This window comes from Rattus rattus, chromosome 9, assembly GCF_011064425.1.
Source record: "Rattus rattus isolate New Zealand chromosome 9, Rrattus_CSIRO_v1, whole genome shotgun sequence".
Classification (NCBI taxonomy): Eukaryota; Metazoa; Chordata; class Mammalia; order Rodentia; family Muridae; genus Rattus; species Rattus rattus.
In genome coordinates, this window is record NC_046162.1 from 42,816,137 (window position 1) to 42,840,041 (window position 23,905).

The 23,905-nt window shown below is 38.4% G+C and overlaps 2 protein-coding genes and 1 pseudogene across 2 annotated transcripts in view; 1 reads left to right on the forward strand and 2 right to left on the reverse strand.

Moving 5' to 3' along the window:
* The window catches only part of Ankfy1 (ankyrin repeat and FYVE domain containing 1), a 74,527-nt gene extending 68,157 nt beyond the window's left edge, over positions 1–6,370 (reverse strand). Inside the window, exon 1 of the mRNA XM_032914040.1 lies at positions 6,317–6,370. Coding sequence (XP_032769931.1) covers positions 6,317–6,326 — 10 coding nt within the window. The 5' untranslated portion in view covers positions 6,327–6,370. The remainder of the gene's footprint in view (positions 1–6,316) is intronic.
* A 3,692-nt stretch (positions 6,371–10,062) lies between these two features.
* The window catches only part of Ube2g1 (ubiquitin conjugating enzyme E2 G1), an 82,097-nt gene continuing 68,254 nt past the window's right edge, over positions 10,063–23,905 (reverse strand). Inside the window, exons 4-6 of the mRNA XM_032914260.1 lie at positions 19,169–19,347; positions 17,601–17,724; positions 10,063–12,973 (exon numbers count right to left, since the gene is read on the reverse strand). Coding sequence (XP_032770151.1) covers positions 17,638–17,724; positions 19,169–19,347 — 266 coding nt within the window. The 3' untranslated portion in view covers positions 10,063–12,973; positions 17,601–17,637. The remainder of the gene's footprint in view (positions 12,974–17,600; positions 17,725–19,168; positions 19,348–23,905) is intronic.
* LOC116910415 lies at positions 22,073–22,744 on the forward strand (annotated as a pseudogene).

A 23,905-nucleotide genomic window follows, 5' to 3' on the forward strand; every position in this document is an offset into this window, starting at 1 on the left:
CTATGGTACTGACCAGTGAATGGCCAGTGTAAGGAATGTCTACACCTTATTCAATTACCTCAAGAAATATTTTTCTCATCTATTCTACTAAATTAGTAAAAGTCTACAATCAACTATATAACAAACCATTTATCTTTTTTGGGTTTTTTGTTTGTTTGTTTTTTAAATGTCACTTTGTAGGGTCTGGAGCAGTGACTCAATGACTAAGAGCATTGGCTAGTCTTACAGAGAATCCATTCGAATCAGCACCCACACGATGGCTCACAAATATCTGTAACTCCAGCTGCAGGAGATCTAATTTTCTCTTCCTACCTTCTTGGGCACCAGACATGCACATGGTAAAGAGACACAAGCAGGCAAAATACTACAGACATAAAAAGAGAAAAATTCTCACCTTTAATCCCAGCACTAGGAAGGCAGAGGCAGGTGGATCTCTGAGTTTGAAGCCACCCTGATCTATAGAGAGTTCCAGAGAGGGCAAGGCAACAAAGAAAAGCCCTGTCTCAAAAACAAAACAAACAAAAATGTCTTCCCTCTATGACATTTATAAATCACATCAGCAACCATCATGGCAAGACAGAGTGCAGCGGTGCATGTAGCAGTGGATGCAGCAGTGCATGCAGCGGTGGATGCAGCAGTGCATGCAGCGGGGCATGCGGCAGTGGCACAGACACCGTGGCAGTACCCAGCTCTCTAACTGGATCTGAGACTACTCAGTAAGAGGGGAACCAGGCCTACTCCCGGAACCTAGCTAACTACTCAGAACTAGTGAAGGCATGGTTACTGCAGGAGAATCAATAACACTAATTTACTAAACCTGCATAACCCTTATGAATTTATAAACACTTGTTTTTATATCCACAAATAAGTATAGTTTTCACCCCTCACCAAGGAAACTTTTCTTTGCAATAAATGGGGACTAAAGAAAATCAAAACCAATCAAAATGCAGAGTTGTGAAGCCCAATTCTAATGGATACATCTAGAAAACACCCTGCATCTAAATTTAAGGCTCAGGGAATATTCTGGAAGAGGAAAGCAGAAAGACTGTAAGAACCCGAGGATAAGTAAGTTTGATGAGAGATTGTGCGCCTAGTAATAATCACACTCAAATGTGAGCTGAACAAGGACCACATCAATAGACCTGCCACAGCAAACTGGGAGAAGCCCACAAGGCCTTAGCCCACACAAAAAACTACAGACAACTGAGAGATGGTCTTCTCCAGGGAAAAGCACACCAATCGGTTATCCAGTGCCCAATAGTCAACACAGAAAATCAACATACAAGTGACATTATACAAACTGAACAGGTCATACTTAGGAATATATATCTGTGTGTATACAAACACACACACATGCATGCAATAACAGTTAGTGAAAAAAATAGGTAACGTATTTGAAGGAAGAGTAGAGAGGAGTATGAGAGAGGGTTTGGGGGTAGGAAAGGGGAGAAATATTGCAATCATATTATAATCTCAAAAAAATTTTTTTGATATGCTGGGAATAGACCCAAGGTAAGCACTCTTTATCTGCAACTCCAAAACTATTCTTTATTGGAACAGGAGAGAGGGCTCAGTGGTTAAGAGCTTTGGCTGTTCTTCCTGAGTTCAATTTCCATCAACCACACAATGGCTGGCTTAATACTATCTGTAATGGGATCTGATGTCCACTTCTGTCAGGCAGGCAGACATGCAAATAGAGTACTCATATACACAAATTACATAAATAAAATCTTTTAAAAATTGGACTTGATTAAGTCTTAAATATGCTAGAAGAAAGTAGTAGTGGTTTGAATTAAGAATGGCCATACAGGAGCTGGAGAGATGGCTCAGAGGTTAAAAGCACTGGCTGCTCTTCCAGAGGACCCAGGCTCAAATCCTAGCACATGCATGGCAGTTCCTAACTGTATGCGGTTCCAGTTACAGGGCATCTGACACCCTCAAATACACATACATAGAGGCAGAACACCAATTTAAATAACTTTTTAAAAAATATAACAGAATCATTTTTTAAAAATGGCCCTATAGCTCATATATTTGAATGCTTGGTTATCAGAGAGTGGAACTGTTTGAAAGGGTTACAAGAACTAGGAAGTGTGGCTTTATTGGAGGAAGTGTCACTGGGATTGACACACACGTGCTCATGCATGTTCGTTCTCTCTCTCTCTCTCTCTCTCTCTCTCTCTCTCTCTCTCTCTGCCTGTGGATCAGGATGTAGTGTTCTCAGCTCCAGCACTTGCCTGCATGCCACCATGCTCTCCCCATGATGGTAACCAACCAAGCCTCTGAACCTATGAGCAATTTCAACCCACAACAATTAAATGCTTTGGTCATGTTGACTCTTTTTTCTTTTTTTTTAGATTTTATTTTTATTTTACGTGCATTTTCCCTGCAGGTATGAGGGTTGTTACAGACAGTTGTGAGCTGCCATGTGGTTGCTGGGATTTGAACCCAGGTCCTCTGGAAGAGCAGCCCGTGCTCTTAACTGCTGAGCCATCTCTCCAGACCCCATGCTGACTCTTCACAGCAAAAGAACAGCACCTAAGACAGTAGTTTAAGGAAGCCAGGTATGGTTTGCAGATCTATTAAGGCAGGAAGATCATGACTTCAAGTAATGAGTCACAAAGAGAGACAGTATCCCACAACCAAGTACCAGGTTGGTTAGGGCACTCCTAGCAAACAACTTTTTCATAAAGTTGAATCCACCAGTTTACATGATGTCTTGGTTTACTTTCTAATTGCTTCGATAAAACAACATGACCAAAAGCAACTGGGGAAGAAAGTTTGGCTTCCATATCTCCCATCAATGTTTACTGAGGGAAGTCATAGCAGGCACCTGGAGGGAGGAACTGGGAGAGGCCATGGAGGAGCTTACTGGCTTACCCCACGGCCTTTTCAGACTGCTGTCTAATACAATCAATGACGACCTGCCCAGATATGGCACACTCACAGTTGTCTGACCCCTCCCAAATCAATCATTAATCAAGAATATGAACGAATGATTTGCCTACAAGTCAATATGATAGAGGCAATTCCTCAACTGAGATTCTAAGAACAGGAGAGGTGGGGCTGGAGAGATGGCTCAGCAGTTAAGAACACTGGTTGCTCTTCCAGAGGTCCTGGTGGCTTATAACCATTTATAAGTCCAGCACGTCTGGCCTCCTCAGGCATCACGCACACATGCGATGCATAAAACATACATGCAAGCAAAACATCCATACATGTAAGATAAAAATAAATATAAATTTTTAAAAGAATACTTGAAAGAATAGGAGAGGTAAAATCTAACTTTGTGTTTAAGGCTTTATTACATTTACTCATTTCTTTGGAGGGGACTGTTCCATGACTGTTGAGCACTGGAAGTGGCACTATTGTGACCATCTGTGGAGTCTGTTTCCACTTTCTCTGTGACCAATGCAGGTGGCCAGGCTTGGTAGCAAACCTGCAGCCACTGTGCTACTGACCTGGCCATGATTTTTATTCTTTTTGAGACAATGTTTCATGTATCCCTGGGTGGCCTTGAACCTGCCACGTAGTTGAGGATGTCCTTGAACCGTTGATTCTACTGTTTTTATCTTCCAAGTATGGGAGTCACCACATCTGGCATAGACCGGGTTTGCTTTAAAGAGACTGGGAGTCGGGGATTTAGCTCAGTGGTAGAGCGCTTGCCTAGCAAGTGCAAGGCCCTGGGTTGGGTCCCCAGCTCCAGAAAAACAAAACAAAACAAAACAAAACAAAACAAAACAAAACAAAACAAAGAGACTGGGAAAACCTTAAAAGGCTGTGCGTGAGTAAACCAACTGAGAAAAAGTGAATACAGGAAGACCTCATGGAAACTTAAAAGTGTTCAATGGAGTCTGAAGAAAGCACAGATTAGATTGTACAAAATAGTGTACAAAATGGGAAGAAAAAAAATCTCTTTTAGAGGCTGGGGTGGTAGCACACTCCTTTTGTTAATCCCAAATTCAGGAGACATTAGTAGGCAGTGTCTCTGTGAGTTCTAAACCAGCCCCATTTACCAGCAAGTTCCAGGCCCACTAGGCCTAAAAGTGAGAACTTGTGTAAAAAAAATTAAAAAGAAAAAAAAAGCTTTTAGAGTAGACCTGTATTCAGTCACATGAGCAGGCATAGGAAAAAGAAGGTTTTCTATACAAGTCAGATAACTTACTGAATATGTGGTTTCTTAGATTCTGTTTACTATTCTTGAGTACTAATTCCCAAACCTGAACCACTACCAAGTAACCAATTACCAGGAAAGTTTCTAGAGTATATTGATAAATAATCTTAAGTTTTTCATCTTACATAAATTTGCTATTTTTGTTTATGAATATCTCTGAAGAGCAGCCAGCTCTGACAAGCAGCAGAACCAAACAAAAACACATGAAGCATAAAAAACAAAATATCTTTAGTGATTTTGTTTTTCTGTGCATTTCTCAAATTTTCCTAGTTGAGCTTTATAACATCATTTTCAACAGTCCTCACCAGGACTTAGAAACTGGAGTGTAGCTAGGGTAGACTAGTCAGAGACTAAGACTATCATCTCCCTATCACCTCATCCCTCCAACCGATTAATCCTGGAAGGATGTTTGGTTGGTTGTTAAGGTGTATAGTCCACTGGTTAGATAGATGTTTCTAATCACCTCAAGACAACTAAAAGTAAACAGTGTACCAACCCTGGCCCTTATGAATTCCCTATAATTGGAACCTGAGCACGAACACAGTTACGTTCTCAATAAAACTACTGAATAAAAAACTATTCCATCCACGACCTGAAACCTGGTCATGTACTTCCCCAACACTCAGATTCCTTCCTAAAGGCTCTACACTACTCTGGAACTCACATTATGCCCTCCTGAACCTTCCTCCCAAACCTCACTGCTGAGCAACAGGTACACAACAGTCTGTGGTTTGCAAAATCAACTAGTTCCTTTTTTGGACAGGGTTTCATGCACTCCAGGTAGGCTGTGTATGCTTCCAACCTGCCAAGTGCTGAATGAACTACAAGCATGTGAGGATCACCACACCCAACCCCTTCAGTCCCTTTGCTTTCTCTTCTTCTTTGGAACAGTGCTCACCTGAGATTCCACCTCCAAGGTGTTTAACATGGTAGAAAAAAATGAAAACTGGATCCAGTCCTAGCCATGACTCTGGCCTCAGTTCACTTAGCTATAAAGTATAAAGGGCAAAAACATACCTGGCAGGCCTACTTCGTGTTACTTTTAAACCTAATTCAAATCTGAGAAGACTACACAAACTGTCACACTGCCCAAATCTCAGATCAAGAAATGATGGGTTTAATCAAAGCTTACCAAAAAATACAAACAAAACACACACACACACACACACACACACACACACACACACACACACACACACACACACGGGCCAGGACTCGATCAAGCAATCTTCAGCCACTCAATCACGTCCAACAAGAAGCATTTTTCTCCAACAATGGGGTACACAGGAGAAGCACACAAGGCAGGTCTAATATCATTGTCTGCTCACTACATCATCTCAGGGCTTTCTTCCCCACTTGTGCAGTAAAGCTTTGACAAGCAAAGACCTAACATTATTCCTTAAGGGAGGCTACACCTGAGAAACCGGATGTCTTTACCTGCAGTGTCATAAAGTACCCTAAAAAAGAGAAGCAGGAGGTAAAGGAACCGAAGCCTGGCTTTAGCACACCTCTTTCAAGCAGTGTGACCTTGGTCAACTCCTCTATTGAGAAAACCTCTCCTCTTGCCCCCTTTGTAAACCTCAGAGAATCTTGCGTGCGTGCCCACATGCTGGGGGTGGCCAAAAAGCCTAGAGACTACTACAGCGAATGCCCAAGAAGCCCGTCGTCCAGTTGCATTCCCGGATCTTCCCGACCTCTTCCAAGGCAGAGTCCTAAGCTCTTCCGCAAGCAAGAGATGCACCCTTCCGGATGCAGGACCTGCCATGACAGCAGTTTCGATTTCCTAAGGAGAAGGGCACTTCCCTCGCTGTTCCAGCATCGCTGGCACAGGTGCCTGCCTGCTCTATAGCCTTCTGGAGCTTCTTCTAAAGCATTCGCTCCCAGCACCGGACCCCTCTCCTGTTCTGAGCCTACTCCGATCCAGGGGATTGAAGGGGGGGGGGGCTACGGGAGGGGCGTTGCCATAGGAACGGTGTTGAGAATCCAGGCCCGGGGAGCCCCAAAACGCTATACAGTAAGGCTCGCGAGACACGTGACGCCCCGTGCGACCACATCCGGACAATCCCTCCTGGGGCTTCTGTGCCCCGTCAGTGTCGCTCCTACAGGTCCGCATTTTCCCGCGCCGCCCCACAAAAAACCTACCTTCCGCCATGTCGGGCCCGGCCCTGCCTACAGCCTCGCGAGAAGTGCTGGCGGAACGGAGTCATCAAGCCTCGCGAGAACTGGGTGGAGGCGTGGCAAAGGGAGGAGCTGGAGTAGACAAGGGGTATATGAAAGTCGAGCGGGAAGCAGTACTAGGCAGGAGATCTGAGCCTCCTCCACCCTCCCACCACCTTCATTGTTTTGGAAGGTTTGACAACCGCTGACTGGTTTCTCTCTTATTCCAGTCGGTCCTCAGGGCAGAGCAAACGTGGACTATTCTGAGGCAGGGACTGCAGATTTAAGTTACTTTGTAGCCACGTGAGATGCTGTCAGAAAACTTAAATGATAGCATTTCTCCAAGGTTTTGAGAACTTTATAGCCAAAACAAGAAAGACTACAACTTGGGTTGTCAAACCTGGCAAAACACTGGTTACTGCAATAGGGGGTCGCAAAAATTAAAGACCAACGTTATGTAAGTAAAATTGTCAGATCCCTGAGGTCAAAGTGGCAAAGCCAACCAGAAGCTAATAACACTTAGGACAGGAGTAGAAATAACAAGGAAACGGGAAAGGAAGACTGTAAACCAGAAGCTTAAACCTTTTGTGAATGTGAGAATGATTAGATGATTTGACAATAACAAAATAGAGGGGTAACATTCCTAGATAACACTAACCGGGTTTTTTTGGTTGTGGGGTAGGGTGGGGAATTGAGACAGGGTCTCTTTAATATAACTCTGGCTATTCTGGAACTTATTATATAGACCAGGATGGCCTGAAACTGATAAGAGATCCTAGTGCCTCTGCCTGGAGTGCTGCGATTAAAGGCAAGTGCCACCATTCTTGCCATAAAACCTTTTTCTTGGTCTGCATAACTAACATGTGTAATTAGTACACCTGAGGCTTCCAGGTCAACAAAGGGTTATTTTAATCCAGGAGAATAAAAATAATGCATCAACAGTTAAGTAGTGCCTTAGAGCACAGCTAAGATTTTAGGAAGATCTGCTACAATTAAAACATTAGTGGGTAATGAAATGGAATAATGAAAGAAGTGAGTTCAGATTATAAAGATATAAAGCCGATGGCTAAATTTTGAAAAGGGGAGGACTCTGGCTAAAAAACACTGAGAAAATAGAAGAGAAGGACACTGAAATACATTACGAACAATTATGTAGGGGCTGGAGAGATGGCTCAGTGGTTAAGAGCACTGACTGCTCTTCCAGAGGGCCTGAGTTCAATTCCCAGCAACCACATGGTGGCTCACTACCATCTCTAATGGGATCTGATGCCCTCTTCTGGTGTGTCTGAAGTCAGCTACAGTGTACTCACATACATTAAATAAATAAATCTTTAAAAAAAAAAAAAAAACAATTATGTACTAAAAAACTGATATTCAATTGTACTGATATTCAATTGTAGATTTCCTGTAGGGGTAGGGAAAATAGCAGGGCAGTGTTTAGAGTAGTGGCCCTAGGTAACCGGCATGTGACTAAAGAAACAATTTGTTAGTTTCAATAGAAGTGCCAGAGCTCAAAGCTTCACTGTCTTGCTGAGGATGGTTCATAGTTGTGCCAAACATGAGTTTCTGAGATCTTCAAGTGGCTACATAAGCCAGCTTCAAGCATAGACTCTTCAGACGCTAAAAATACTCATGCTCCTAACACTAAAATGACTTAACTGGTTGGAAAGTGCTGTCCTTTGTTTTGCAGCATGTCTTCTCTTTGACTTACTTTGCAACCATTGTAAGTTTAAACTGAGCCAGGTTTTTTGTTTTTTGTTTTTATTTTTTTTTTTTTTTGGAGCTTGTTTTTGTTTTGTTTTTCACATTTTTGACAGGTCTCATGCAGAGCAGACTGGTCTAAAACTCCTGATCCTCCTGCTCTTCCTTTCCAAGTGTTAGGAGCAGAGGTATCCACCACATCCGGCTTAAACTTGTTTCCAGTTGAGATACTATTTACCCTGGATTATCCTTCTTACAGTTTGACCAGAGTCTTTATAATGCACAGATAGCAAAATCTGCTATCAAGAAGCTTGCTTAATAAACACGTGTTTTCTAATCTTGTTAGGAATGAGATTTTGTGAGCATTCAAGTGCTTTATTTCTTTTATAGGGTATGTGTGAAGGTATAGCATATCTGTGGAGGACAGTAGTCAAGGTATCGTGCTCATTTGTAGTTTTTTTTTTTGTTTTTGTTTTTGTTTTTTTTTTTTTGAGAGGGTCCATGTAGCCCCAGCTGTCCTGGAACTCCTGCTGTAGACCTGGCTGTTCTCAAACACGAAGATTCACTTGCCTTTGCCTCCAGAGTGCAGAGATTAAAGGTGGTATACCCCAAAACACCCAGGTCACTTTATTTTTTTGTTAAGTCTTTCACTAAAACTGGAGCTCACATATATGAGTAGAATGAACAACCAAGAAATGCCTCCTGAATTTGTCTCACCAGCACTGGAATTTTAGGTAAGCACTGCTGTGCTGGAGATCTGAATTTTCTCATGCTTGCATGGTAAACACTTTACCAAATTCAGCCATCTCCCCAGCCCTGTGTGTGTCTGTGGTGCTAGGGCTTAACACATTAGGCAAGTCCTTTGGCACTGGGATAACACCCTCAGCCCCTCGATTTCAAGTGGATACTGCTGCAGAAAGTCATTTCTCTTTCCTAGGACTCTCTGTGCATGTGTCTGGCTACTGAAAGCTGTTGATTTATCCCTGTTTACTTATGTGAACAGGACTCAAGACTGTGATCATGTCACTAATGGCCAGTGCATAGGTACCAATTCAACAAGTCTAATCATACTTGCCAGGTGGACTGCACACCTGAAACCAATCAACCAACCAGAAATACCATACCTAGAAAGTAATTTTCTCTGTAAACTAAATTCTGGCAAGTTCTGCAGGCTTCCAGAAAACTGAATGAGGTAGTTACTCCCTTATCTTCTTGAGGCCTAAGGAGAAAAGTTCCTTGAGAGCCTGGTGCCTAACACAAAGAACGTAGACTAGAGTCAACAATTTGTTTATTTGCATTAGAAACAGCAAATAGAACTATTTTCTATTTACCTAGTGATTATGTATAATGAGTTCAGGGGCAACATCTAGTTCCTTCTATAGCAATTTCATCCCAAATGCACTTATCAGGGTTAAATTTTCTTGTTTCTAATTTAGCTCTAAGATACCTGGCTCCATATTCTTCTAGTTTATAAGAAAGAGGCCAAACAGCTACTAGGAACTTACAGATGAGCATAATCATCAAGACATTAAGTTAGTTGTCAGTATCTGAGGACTCAAGATGAGTAGATACTATTATCTTTAGAGAAAGTGTTCAGTCTTATCTCTTTTGCCACTCACTAAACACACTTGGCAGGGATGGCACTTTGTTTAGAGGGGAGTTAGTTTCATCCAGTTCACATTTGACTCTAGGTTCCTCATAAATTTACTGACCTCTAAGGTAGAACCAGCCTAGTTTAAGCAAAACAGATTCCCAATATTGTCTGCCAAATGTTCACTTCAAGCCTCTAAGTAACCATGAACAGAAACTCTGATAAAATGATGTTTGACCATGCACTGGAAATTTAGGGAGCATTTTATCAGACTGGACATCAAGTTAACTCCTGCTTTCAAATTCCTTCTTTAAATAAAGCTTATGAATCCACCAAAGTTTCTGTGTGTGCATCATTTGGTATTATATGCTGTTTATATACAAAGCATCCCACAACTTGAGACCTGCAACCTAAAACCAAAATAGCTCATAATACAGCCTCTAAGTCATCATTTATTGATTTCTAGAGCACCCATCACATGATTAAGGTGCTTTACAACAATACAGTAAACATCACACAAAAAAAAAAAGCTCACATAGTTAAATACAGTCAAATTACAGAACTTAAAAAAAAAAAACTGGAATGAAGCAACATTATGTCAAACTTCAAAAATATTGAGAAGTGGCAGTACAAAAAAGGGTAATTCCACCAACTAGAGACCAGACAATGAAACACAGGCACCAAGACCCGAAGGAGGCAGGTTTGTAGAGAATGAATGAGCATATAAATAAAATTTCACAACTGGGACCAAAGGCCATTAAAAGATAATATGACACCCAGGTATCACAAAATAGAAAAATCAAATGTTCAAGCATTACCTTCTAATGACAAGAAGATCAACTCTGTGTGATTTTAAACTCTGAGGTCAAAAAGCTATCAATATTATCTCATTAAAAAAAGACTAAAATTTGCGATCCTCTATAAGAACTTTGAACATTAGTTAACAGCCAACAATTCTATAATCTAAAGGAATAGCTGATGGGTGGCATAGGTGGCAGGGTTTTGGGGTAGTGATGGGACTGTTTTTAAAACACAACTGCCTCACTCTAATGATGATGCATTAGTGGGATGAATGCCACTTGGTTTAGTGCCACCTGAATGTGAGTTTAAGTCAAATGTAGAGGCATTGAAATCCACATTGTCAGATGAACACTAGGAAAGGCACAGATGACACCTCTGACAGAAAAGCAAGCCCTAACACTCAGGCTTCTGTTTCAGGTGTAAAGATTGGTCAGGGCACCATGAGGAGAAAGAGCTTCAGGAGGAAGGCAATCACTCCTACCTTTCCAGTAGTCCTTGATCTGGCCCACATGGTTACAGTGCCACTTACAAGTGCAGAACAGTTGTCCCTGAGTTACTAGGCGATTTACTACTTGCTGAGCAGTCAAACCCTGGATTTAATTTAACAGACTGCTAGAATCACAGCAATAGGAGAGCAAAAATCCAACTCCGTATTTGCAAAAGCAACCATTGTGGGAACAATTTCTGACAGGACAGTAGCACTGTAGAATAGCTCTAGTCTGGGGTGGGGAGCAGGTGTCTAAAAGTTCTTGAAGATTATTGGGCTCCAATAAAACCAAGTGTTCACAGTTGCTACACATTTATGGGTTTTCATGTTTATAGGATTTCAGAATGCTTCTGAGAAAACTAATTTGAAAATGTTGCTGTATCATAGCCACATCTTGATCCATTTCCCCTCTGCTTTAAAAGACATAAGAAGTTGAAAGGTCTGACACCAACAGGAATCCTTTCATTCCCTTTTCTGCCAAAAGACTTATCCAAACCCCAAGGGCAGAAACACACCTATCCTCACACTCAAACAGTCTCAAGTAACAGGTACTGTTTTATGCTCTAGCTCTTACATACCAAACACAACTTCCCATTCTCGGCCAAAACCAGACAGGAGCTTAGGTCTGCCTGTCTTTAACATTTAATGTACTAATTTTACCCATCACCAAAGCTGTTTCATAAAACCACTTAGGAAACAATACTTATGCTCAAAGAAAAATCAAATCTAAGTGCACTATGTCAGTGACAAATTCTGTATGTCAGTTAGCAAAGGACTTTCCCCTGTAATACTTTCAGATTCAGATAAAGAATCTAAATAAAACCCAATAGTATACTGCCATGGCCATGAGATTTTCAAGTATTAAGTTTGCATAAGGAATCAACCTGAGATTTTTCTAAACTGCACTTCTCTGGTATTCAGTACTATAACCTTCATTTAATACAATAAAAGCCAACAACTTGACAATTATTGGAAAAAAATTATATTTTGGAAGAACTCACTACATAAGGTGACAAAATTCCAAAATCAAATTACATGAAAATATACATCGCAATTTCTTTGTACAATAGGTGAGGAAAATCTGCTGTAAGAAGAAACAAATATGGGCTAAGGAGAAGGGTAATAGGACAAATAGCATTTGTAATAGCAATCCCAGATGTAGAAAGCCTGTAGCTGCGCATGCTATATTCATCCAACCTTAATATCAGACAACTTAAGGGCAAAAATAAAACCAAATCTGGATTTTTGTATTGTTTGGAATAAATTTCACTAAGATGAACTTAGAACAGACTTTACTTTTTTTTTTTAAAGTTCTCAGGAGATAGTGACTAGGATCAAGAGCTCTCAACAGCCAGAAAATGTTATTGCTACATCCAATCCAAGAGATGGGTGAATCAGAGTACAAAAAGGACAAAGCACCTAGTGATGACCCCAACTCTGAAGTCATCGTGAAAATCAAGTAATTTACTAGTATTTCAGTATTTTAGCTAAATGATTTGAGAACTTTCTGGCAGATAGAAGAGATAAAAGGAAAGGGGGAGGGTGTGCCAAAACAAAGAAAATATAAAAGATTAGTAAATGGAAAGAGTGTAATGAAAGACTCAATGGTTTAAAGGAAATTATATGGAAACTTTTAATCCTTATTGGTTTTCACCTGACATGCTTTAAGAAATCTTTTTGAACTGATAAAAAACGATGAATGGGAAAAGAAAACCTGCTAAAGTCTTTTAGAATTTACACGATTCTTATTCTACTACAAGACAGCATTATTTGGTACAAGGTGTGTTTGTGGATGTACATGAACAGTATATATATTATCCGGATCATGTTGTGCTATGTACAGGTCTTTACAATTCTTCCTGAAGGTTAAAACAGTTCATTAGAATTCAAAATGCGTAATCATCTGTAAGTTGGCACTTGTTAGGCTCTTGTCAGCATTAATGACTGGCATGTTTTATTGCAGCCCAGTTCCAGCCAGAGTTTGCCAACTTGTTACAACAGAAGTCCAGCAATAGGTGGGTAGAGTGCAGGAAAAACAGTGCCATGTTTCTCAATTGGAGACCTACAACAAAACAAACAGCATTATGTAAAAAGTTATAAATGACAACTGAATAGAACTATTATTTATATTAATAATAAAAAATTTAAGAAACACGTGTTTAAAACAAAATAACAACAACAAAAAACCCTACATCTTATCAAATGCTTACGGTGTGCTAAGTATTGTAAAAATTGGGGTAAATGAAATCATCACATGAAGTTTTCCCCTTTTGCAGCTAACAATGAATTTCTAGTATAAAAAAACATAAGGTTCAAGATTTTTTTTTTTTTTGCAAGAGAAACAGGATAATTTTATTACCAGGTTTTCCTTAAAATAAAGGTACAGTAGAAGCTCTACAGTTCAGCATGATTAGACATGATTTATAATTTGAATATGTTTTAGAAAACAAATGACAACAGAGATGAACCAGCACAAACTACAAAGCTACTAGAGGAAAGAGAAGCTATAGCTGAACTTCCTTAAAAAGTATTTTCCAACCATTAAGTGTCTTCACCAAGTCATTAATCAAATGCTTCCTAAATTTAGAAATGGATGATCAAGTGGACTGAAACATGTAATGCACAATCTTGCTTTTCCAGTTAGTTATAAAATAACAACAGTATCTTAACAAAACAAAATATGCTCTAAGCAGTTTCTGAAAACTTCAACGACCTTAGGTTCAAGAATTTTTAAAATCCCATTTATGAGTGGAACCTTACAGAACATTTATCTAAAATGTGTACTTTGAGAGAATACATAACAGAGATGGAACACAAAGAGAATTTAGCTGCTTTTCTTACGTGAAGAGACACCATGACCAAGGCAACTTACAGATGAACGAAACAGTTTATTTGTGGCTTGCAGTTTCAGAAGGTAAGTCCGTGACTGTCACCAAGGGAAGCATGGCAGCAGGTAGGCATGGTGCTGAGACAATATCTGAGAGGTTATACATTCTGATCCACAAATAGGAGGTAGAAAGAAAACTGGGACTGTGGGGGCTTTTGAAATCTCACAACCCTCCTCCAGTGGCACACCTCCTCCAAGGCCACAGCTCCTAATTCTTCGCAAAGAGCCTGACTAACTGGAGACCAAGCATTCAATCCCGGAGGAACCTGTGGGGTAGGGGTCATTAAACCACCACAACAAATGTTCCCAGAAACCTACATCTAATGCCAAGCACAATTTTGGGTAAATGGAATCAGAAATTTTTCTCTAGGGATTCAAGTCATAAAATTTAAATAGAAAAGTCAAGTCATACAAGATATCAAGTTTGGTAAATCCAACAAAGACAAAACTGAAATTTATCTTTTATAATCATCTCAAAATTTATAAATCATCAACCACACCAAAAGCTCTACTGGAGGAAGAAATGTGTCTTACACATACCTGATTCACAAACTGAAGAGTTCTTAGGAAGAAGTCTAAAACAGAACTACATCTAAATTTTGTGGCAATAGCCACCCTACTCCTGCAAAGAATAGATGAGATAGATGCAACAGACAAATTTATTCTTCCTCAGGGTCACATTCCACTATTTCTAACTTGTGTGTGCATGTGTGTGTGCAAATATATCTTAGTAGACTAAAACACAAAGGACAATGCTGCACAAGTGTAGCTTTGAGGTAATTTACCTAATGTTTGCCCAGAATTAATGCCTGGCTAACAATCTCCCAGAGAACCAGGTATAGAGTATAAGACATTCTATAATCATTTCCCTATGATATAAACAATGAGAAATTTTAGGACCAAGAAGCAGTTGTCTGGAGATTGTTTCTAAAGGAAGATTTAAAAAAAAAAAAAAAAAAAAAAAAAGGTATCTGATTGCCAAGACACTGAACAACTATAATCAGGAAACTTGGTCTTTTACTATCAGCTATCAAGAGCATTATGTTGCTCAAAGAATTAAGATAATCTATGGCTGCTATTCCAGAGGTCCTGAGTTCAATTCCCAGCAACCACATGGTGGCTCACAACCATCTGTAATGAGATCTGATGCCCTCTTCTGGTGTGTCTGAAGACAGCTACAGTGTACTTATATATAATAATAATAATAAAAAAAGTAAAATGTTAAAAAAAAAAAAAGGATAATCTAGCCAAACTCCTTTTGGTCAAATTATGTCCAAAGAATAGCTTCACTCCAAAAGTCTTTAATTTTTTTTCTAGAAAAGATAAATGTGGAAATGTAATTACTGTATATCATTTCAAGTAATGGTGCTGACCTGAAAGCCATGTAACCATGTCCTAATTATAACTTCTCTATTGTTAAATAGTCCAACCTTCCAAAAACAACAAATATATCAAATTCACTTGTTGCTTACCTCAAACAACCACTTCCTTATTCCTGTTCTCTTCTATATATGTGAGGGGGAAGGAAGTGAAGATTTATAGATTCCTACACATACATGTATATGGAAACCATAAGCTGAGGATATAGCTCACTGATACAATGTCACACATAAGACCCTGAGTTCAATCTTAGCTCTGCTCTTCCTACCTTAGCATCTAAGGACTTAGGTTACAAGCATATAACACCACAACTAGCACATATTTCAGTTTCAAATAAAAAATGTGATCAACTCATCTACATTATATCCTTTTCTATGTTAGATGGAGTCCTTCATCTTTGACTCCCTATTAGATGTAAAATACTTGTAGCTACATACAGATTATATAATAAAAGAGAAACTTTACCCCACTGGCCTGACCAAGATATAAAAGACCAGTTTTTAAAAAAAAAGAAAGAAAGAAAGAAAGAAAAGAAAAAGATGTTCAATGGTGTTAGCAATATAATAGGAAATCTTTCTTTTGATTTTTTTGAGAGTGTCTCATGTATTCCTTGGTGGTCTTGAATCTGCTATACAGCCAAAGGTAACCTTGAGCTTCTGGTCCTCTTGCCATGATGGAAATAACAAGCATGTGCCATAACACCTGGTTTTATGTGGGGTTGGGGATCTTTGTGATAGTTTTTGTCAACTTATCAGAAGCAAGAGCAGCAGTTCTCAACCTGGGAGTCAAAGAACACTTTCACAGGGGTCACAAATCAAATACTATTCATAACAATAGCAAAATTACAGTTATGAAGTAGCAACAAAAATAATCTCATGGTGGTATCACCATAACATGAGAAACATTTTAAAATGTGGCAGCATTAGGAAGTTTAAAAACCACTGTGCTAGTGTCACCTGAGATTTAAGAAACAGATTGAAGAAATCTGAGACATTTCTTGATTAATGATTGATAAGGGAGGGCCCAGCCCAACGTAGATGGTGCTACCTCTTGGCATGTGGTTCTGGGATATATTAGGAAGCAGGATGAGCCAATTAAGGTAAGCAATCCAGAAGTGGCATTTCAATTGTTTCTGCTTTTAAGTTCCTGCCTCCAGATTCCTGAGCTGAGTGCCAGACCTCCTTCTATGCTGGATTATAATCTGTAAACCAAAATAAACCCTTTTGTAGCTGTTCTGGTATTTTTCATTGTTGTTTTGTGTGAACAGAAGCTAGAGTTAATTTGGTAAGAGAAACCTCAATTGGGAAAATGCCTGCATTAGATTGCACGTAGGCAAGTCTGTATGGTATTTTCTTGATTAATGATTGATGTATGTGGGTGGGGGAAGGAGGTGATGCCACCCCTGGACATGTGGCTTCAGGTTGCATAAATAAGAAAGCAGACTGAGCAAGCTATGGGGAGCAAGTCAGTGAGCAATTTCCCCATGGTAACTGCTTCAATTTCTGCTTCCAAGTTCTCTACCTTGAATATTCCTGTACTGACTTCCTTCAGTGATAGATTGTGACCTTAGAGTTGTTAGAATGAATTATGCTTTTTCCATCCCAAGTTGTTTTTGATCCAAGTGCTTTATCACAACAATAGAAACCCTAATTAAGAACTTAACAAGTTGGCTATTTTATCACAGCAACAAAAAAGCTAACTAGAACAAGACTGAACTCAGGGCCTCCTGAACACTAGGCAGTACTTCAACAAGTGGGCTCATTCCTAGTTTTCAGATTCTTATTTTAGTTTTAGTTAGTTAGTTAGATAGATAGATAGATAGATAGATAGATAGATAGATAGATAGATAGATAGATAGACAGATAGACAGACATACAGACATACAGATATATAGAGATAGACCGACCATGTATATAAAATACTCAGTATAAGAGGATTCGAGAGATGCTTCAGTCCCCATTTAAGAAGCGAAATGAAGAAAGTAAATAAAAAGAGTGAAGTGAAAGGAACAAAATGACATCTTCATTACCAGAATTATCATCAATACAGGCTAGAGTTTTAGCTCAGTCCAAGGGTTCCCTTTCCCAGGAAGTGCCAAGGCACTGGGTTTAATTGCCAACAACATTAAAAAATAAAATAAATTCTTTCATTACTACCAGTAAAAAAATAAGACTATTAACATAAAACTATTTTAATACAGAACATCGACTTAAAAACACCTGAGTGCCCCAAAATAGAAAAAAAAAAAAAAAATGGTTATACTATAGCTCCAAGAAGCAGCAAACTACAGTATATGGAACTGAAGATATAAAATGAAGCTAATATATACAAGTCAAATAGCGAAATCAAATGCTTTGCAAAAATTAGCATAGCATTTGAACAAAAAAGATAAAAGAGTTGCACAGTTTTAAGATGAACTTACCCTGAAATAAGTGAAGTTACTAGCTATTGAATAAACATCACTCAAAAGCAGTTTCTTGGCTTTTTCTTACACACCGGGCAACTTTCCTTTTAAATTCTCCATTTCTGTCTTCCCTCCATTCTTTCTGTAGATATAAAAATAAAATCAAATTATTTTATGTAAACCTATTACAATCAAAAATACCTATTTTAATTATAAATGTTATCCTTTAGATTATACATCTTAAAATGCTATAGTAGGGTTGTGATTCAGTAGTAGCATGCTTGCCTAGCTTGTTTTAAACTTGTTTCAAATCAATCCTAAACACTCCACAATATTTTTTTCAAGGCATAGTATTTTCAATACAGCTCAGGTGCTAAGCCATTTGCCTAGGACATATGAGGACCTAGGTTCAAAGCCCAATATAATCCCTGACAAAAAGCTGATGAGGTACAAAAGCAAGTTTTTGTAAAGCAATAGGCTGGGAACTACAAATAGAAAGCTCTTATGCTAATGACAGCTACTGGGAAAATTCTCTTTTAAAATAGAAACAGGGTGGGTAGTGAAATGGCTAAGTAGCTAGAGGACTTGATGACCTGAGTGAGGGATTGAAGATGCACATGCTAGGAGAAAATCTACTTCCCAAAGTTGCCTTCAGCCCTCGAACGAGCCAGAACAAGGTGTCGCCTACTCCACAAACAAGTCAAAAAAAAAAAAAAAAAAAAAACCAAAAAAAAAAAAAAAAAAACAGCTCGCTCGCTCTCTCTCTCTCTCTCTCTCTCTCTCTCTCTCTCTCTCTCACACACACACACACACACACACACACACACACACACACACACACACACACGGCAAAAGTAGGAGCAATGGTTGTCTTATCACTCTCCTTGGATGGCACCAGTACCAGCATGAGCAACAACATAATTCAATTACCACAAAACCAATTTTTAACAAACAAGTAGATACCAGGAAATGTTCACAAAAATACCTAGCCTGTATTTCTCTTTCTTATAATAACCATTCAAAGAATGCAGGCAATAGCAATTTTTAATTATTAGTTTTTTCAAAGTTAAAAAAAGTCCTGAAGCCAAGACAACTACAACAAGATACAATTATAATTTTATTAACATAAGCTGTCATAATGAAATCCATTATTTTGAATACTAGTGAAAAAGAGTAGATTTTAATTGTTCTTACTTCAAAAATTATAGAGGGAATTAATGCATGCCAACTAGTTCAAATTTACTATTTAAGAGTATCTACACGGGTTGGGGATTTAGCTCAGTGGTAGGCGCTTGCCTAGGAAGTGCAAGGCCCTAGGTTAGGTCCCCAGCTCTGAAAAAAAAAAAAAAAAAAAAAAAAAAAGTATCTACATTGCACAATATCTGGCTTCTCATAACCATATTTATCCTACATATTTCAAAATAATCCATTATACGTGAATTATACAAAATAATCCATTATACATTTTATTTGAATGAAAATATGGACACAAAAAGATACATATATGTATTAAACTTCAAGTTGAGTTTTATTAAGAGAGAGAAAGAGTAAGGATGGGAGCATCAGCTATCAGGCAAATACCTTACCGCAGCATCTACATTTGCAGGTGAGTCTCCATTAGGATCTGCCAGCATAGAAATGACACTAATCATGATGGTTTCCACAGTATGGATAGGCAGCCAGCGTTCCTCTGGCTTCTCATAACCATATTTATCCTCTCCAGGCTCATGAAGAATAGAAATGCAAACATCACCATTTTTATCAACTGTAAAATTATGGAATAAGAATTGTTTAAATATGGTTACACATAATTTATTACAAATGTGATATGTATGTATATAAAACATTTACATGGAGATTAACTAAACATAATCTACTACCCTTTTGAGACTGTTACCGGTTTTACCAAATGCACAAGAGCCACCTCAAAAGCTAAGGAGGAATATAAGCTATATTTAACTATATTTTACATTCTTTAAAATTACAACTGATTGCAGACCTCCATTGCTGTCCCTAATACAAAGAACAAGCCTTTTCCCTTCTACTTCTCCAACTCTTTACGCCCAGCATTTACAGCTGTCCTGTGTTGTTTTCCTCTCAAATTCTAGTAAGATGATCCCTCAAGGTTCCACAAATATAAATGTAAAATGGGGAGGGGGCGTTAATGTAACAGTGAAAATGAACAGACTCACAGAAAGACACACATTGGAGAGGTGTCTCAGTGATTAGAAGCACTGGCTGCTCTTATAGAAGACCAGGGTTTGAGTCCAAGTACTCACATGGCAGTTCACAACCTACAGTGCCAGACAATCTGACACCCTCTTCTGGCCTCTGTGGGCACCAGGCATGCATGTAAGCAATACAACCATATACTAAAAATAATAAAATAGGGGCTGGAGAGATTTTTCAGTGGTTAATAACACTGAAGCTCTTGCAGAGGACCTAAATTTAATTTCCAGCACCCACAAGGCAATTCACAATCATCTGTAACTCTTGTTCCAGGGCAGCCAACACCTTCTTCTGACATCCACTGGTACATGGTACACATACATACATGCAAGCAGAACACTCATAAACATAAAACATACAAATCTTTAAAAAATAAAATAGAAAAGCTTTAAAATAAATAAATGATACTCATAATCTACTTCATAAATTCATTTTAAATGCAAGTTCTATATAGTAACAGTCACTGGAGTAGAAGTACAAAAATATTCTTAATTTTATAGGGGATAAAGACACAACTGTATCTCACTTTGCACTATTTCATCCAAAAGTAAATATTTTCAAAAAATCCTACATCTATAAACGTGTTCAAACAATTTTAACAGCTATTAGTAAAAGTAGCTTTTCACAGTAGATTTCTTCTGTCAAACAATACTATTATTTCTTGAAGAAGTTTTTCTTCTTACCCTAACTCATGGTCAAAGAACACAGGAGAGTGAGAGAATACAGAGATACAGAGAGACAAAAAGAGGGAGGGAGAAAGTGGAGAAAGAAGGGAAGGTAGGCGTTTGTACGTGAAGGGGTAGGGTTTATAAAACCTCAATCAATCCAACAAGTACTTTTGGTAGCCCTTCTGTAAAGCAGAGTTACTCTTGACATGTAATCAAAGACCCATATTTTTGATGATTTTATATAAAAACTTTCCTGTAACTGATGTTTCTCTTCCTAATCCACTCCCATGACTTGTGAAATCCAACAAAATGGAATTAACAGATAAAAAAGGAAGAACAGTATTAAACATTTTGACATTTAACACAGAACTTTTGTTTTTCCCTACTTATTACAAAATAAGAAACTTTCTTTGAAAAGGTAAGATTGAATAATTGTATGTGATTCCATCAGAAAGAATCTATGTAAGATCAAGATTTGGAGGAGAGGAAATGAAGGGTATATGTAGCTCAGAAAAGGACTTGCTCAGAATGTGTAGCCTTGGCCGCACATTCAGCATCCTATAAACCAGTCATGATAGCACATATTTATAAGCCCAGCATTCAAGAGGTGAAAATAGATAAAAAGGTTAGTAGTTCAAGGACATCCTTATCTACAAGATTAAGGCCAGCCTGGAATACATGAGACCTTCTATCTCTCCTCCAATCCCCAAATCATTAGTTGGGCTGATAAAATTATTCCATTATTAAAAAGTATTGGCTGCTCTTCCAGAGAACTTGAGTGATTCCCAGCACCTACATGGTGACACAACTTTCTGTAATCGTAGTCCTAGGGTATACAACACTCACTTTTAGGCTCTTCAGGCACCAGGTACACATATAATACAAGAACCCACTTATATGCAGGCAAAGCACCCATATGCATAGAAGAAATTAATAATAATAAAGTGTGGTGGTCCACGCCTTTAATATTAGAATATAAGAGGCAGAGAAGCAGATGGAACTCTTTGAGTTCCGTGCCAGACAAGGGTAGATGGTGAGACCTGATAGACAGACAGACGGATGGATGGATGAATGAATGATGGATAGATGGGAGGAGGGAAATACATTCATACATTCATAATTAATAAGCAAATACCAAATAATAATGACAATTATAAAAGAAAATGGCTTTTAAAAAACAATCATTTGGCAGAGCGAGATGGTGCATGCTTTTAGTAACAGCACTCAGGAGGCAAAGGCAGGAAGATCTCCAAGAGTTAGAGGACAGTCTGGTCTACAGAGTGAGTTCCAGAACAGCCAGGGGCTACACAAAGAAACCCTGTTTCAAAAAACAAAAACAATTACTATTCGTTTTAGATTTAAGTTATTTTAGATTTAAAGCTATAGAATCTTGAAAAACATTTTAATTTCTCACACCACTTAAGAAATGAGGACATCTCTTAAGATTTATATTTGTTGGGGTTGGGGATTTAGCTCAGTGGTAGAGCGCTTGCCTAGGAGGCGCAAAGGCCCTGGGTTCGGTCCCCAGCTCCGGAAAAAAAAAAAAAAAAAAAAAAAAAAAAAAAAAAAAGATTTATATTTGTTGACATGAATTTCATTTTTATTGTAATATATGCATAGAATAAAATTACAATTTCTACCATTTCTCAGTTAAGAATTAAAAATAATCACTGATGCTCTTCCTGTAAGCGACCAGAGGTGACCTGTGAAGATGGTTCGCTACTCCCTTGACCCAGAAAACCCTACAAAATCATGCAAATCAAGAGGTTCAAACCTTCGTGTTCACTTTAAGAACACCCGGGAAACTGCCCAGGCCATCAAGGGTTTGCATATCCGCAAAGCCACCAAGTATGTGAAGGATGTCACTTTAAAGAAGCAGTGTGTGCCATTCTGGCAGTATAATGGTGGAGTCTGTAGGTGCACCCAGGCCAAACAATGGGGCTGAACACAGGGATGATGGCCAAAAAAGAGTGCTGAATTTTTGCTGCACATACTTAAAAATGCAAAGAGTAATGCTGAACTTAAGGGTTTGGATGTAGATTCTCCAGTCATTGAACACATCCAGGTGAACAGGCACCTAAAATGCGCTGACGAACCTACAGAGCTCATGGCCGGATTAACCCATACATGAGCTCCCCCTGCCACATGGAGATGATCCTCACTGAGAAGGAACAGATTGTTCCAAAGCCAGAAAAGGAGGTTGCACAGAAGAAAAAGATATCCCAGAAGAAACTGAAGAAACAAAAACTCATGGCATGGGAATAAATTCAGCATAAATAAATGCAGATAAAGTAAAAAAATAATAATAATCACTGATATACAATTACAACCATTATTCATCTTCCTCAAATCAAATTGTGTGTATACAAAGTCTTCACTTTCCTTAACTCTTCAGTATCTAAAAATGCCCTGTTCTCACTATTTTAATTACTGAAGTATCTCATAGAAGCATAATAATAATAATCACAGTTTTGTTCTTTTAAATTTGTCTTATTTCAATTATCATGTCTTCAAAGTTCATCATTAAATGTTGGAAGAATACATTCCAGGTTGGATGACCAAAATTAGAATCATACCAAAACACACTTTTAAAGAAATATGTCATTTACACAGCTATCAGATTATGCACTGTTACCATCATGGCTGCTTTACTCAAGACTAAAGTTCTTCTATACTGATAATGTTTAAATTTTAGTGATTTCTGATTTAAGTACGTTTTCCAAAAGTATATTAAATGACAACTATGTTCTCTGTGAAATGTTTATTGTTAACTCTACAACTAGCTATACACTTAATATTTACGCTTACTTTGCCAAAATGCTTTATTTCCCCATACAGTGTTTTGTCTATTATTTTTCCCCTTTCAACTTAATGTTCTTTACAAATAAATGGCTTTATTCCTAATACTAAAGCCACTTGAAAACCCTGTATGAGGGCTAGGCATGGTAGTACACATCTTTAATTCCAGCTCATCAAAGGCAAAGGCAGGATAATTTCTGAGTTTAATGCCAGTCTGATCTACATATATAATTTCAGGCCAGCCAAGGCTACACAGTGACAACCTGTCTCAAAAAAGAAAGACCAAACCAAAAAAACTAAACCAAAACAACGAACAAATAAAACCAACAATAAGAGAGAGAGAAGTCTAAATTGGAATACATCTAAGCTACACAAATTATTATTTTCCATGTAATATCTTTTGAAATTATTTTATTATTATATATGTATCTATGAACATATATGCCACAACCCACGTGTAGAGGCCGAAGCATAACTCAGTAGAATTTGATCTCAACCTCTGTAGAATTCCAAGGATCAAATCAGATTACTAGGCTTACATGGCAAGAACTTTTACTCACTGAAAAATTTACCAGATATCCCCATAATAACTTTTAACACCCAACACATTATTCAACTATTTGAAGC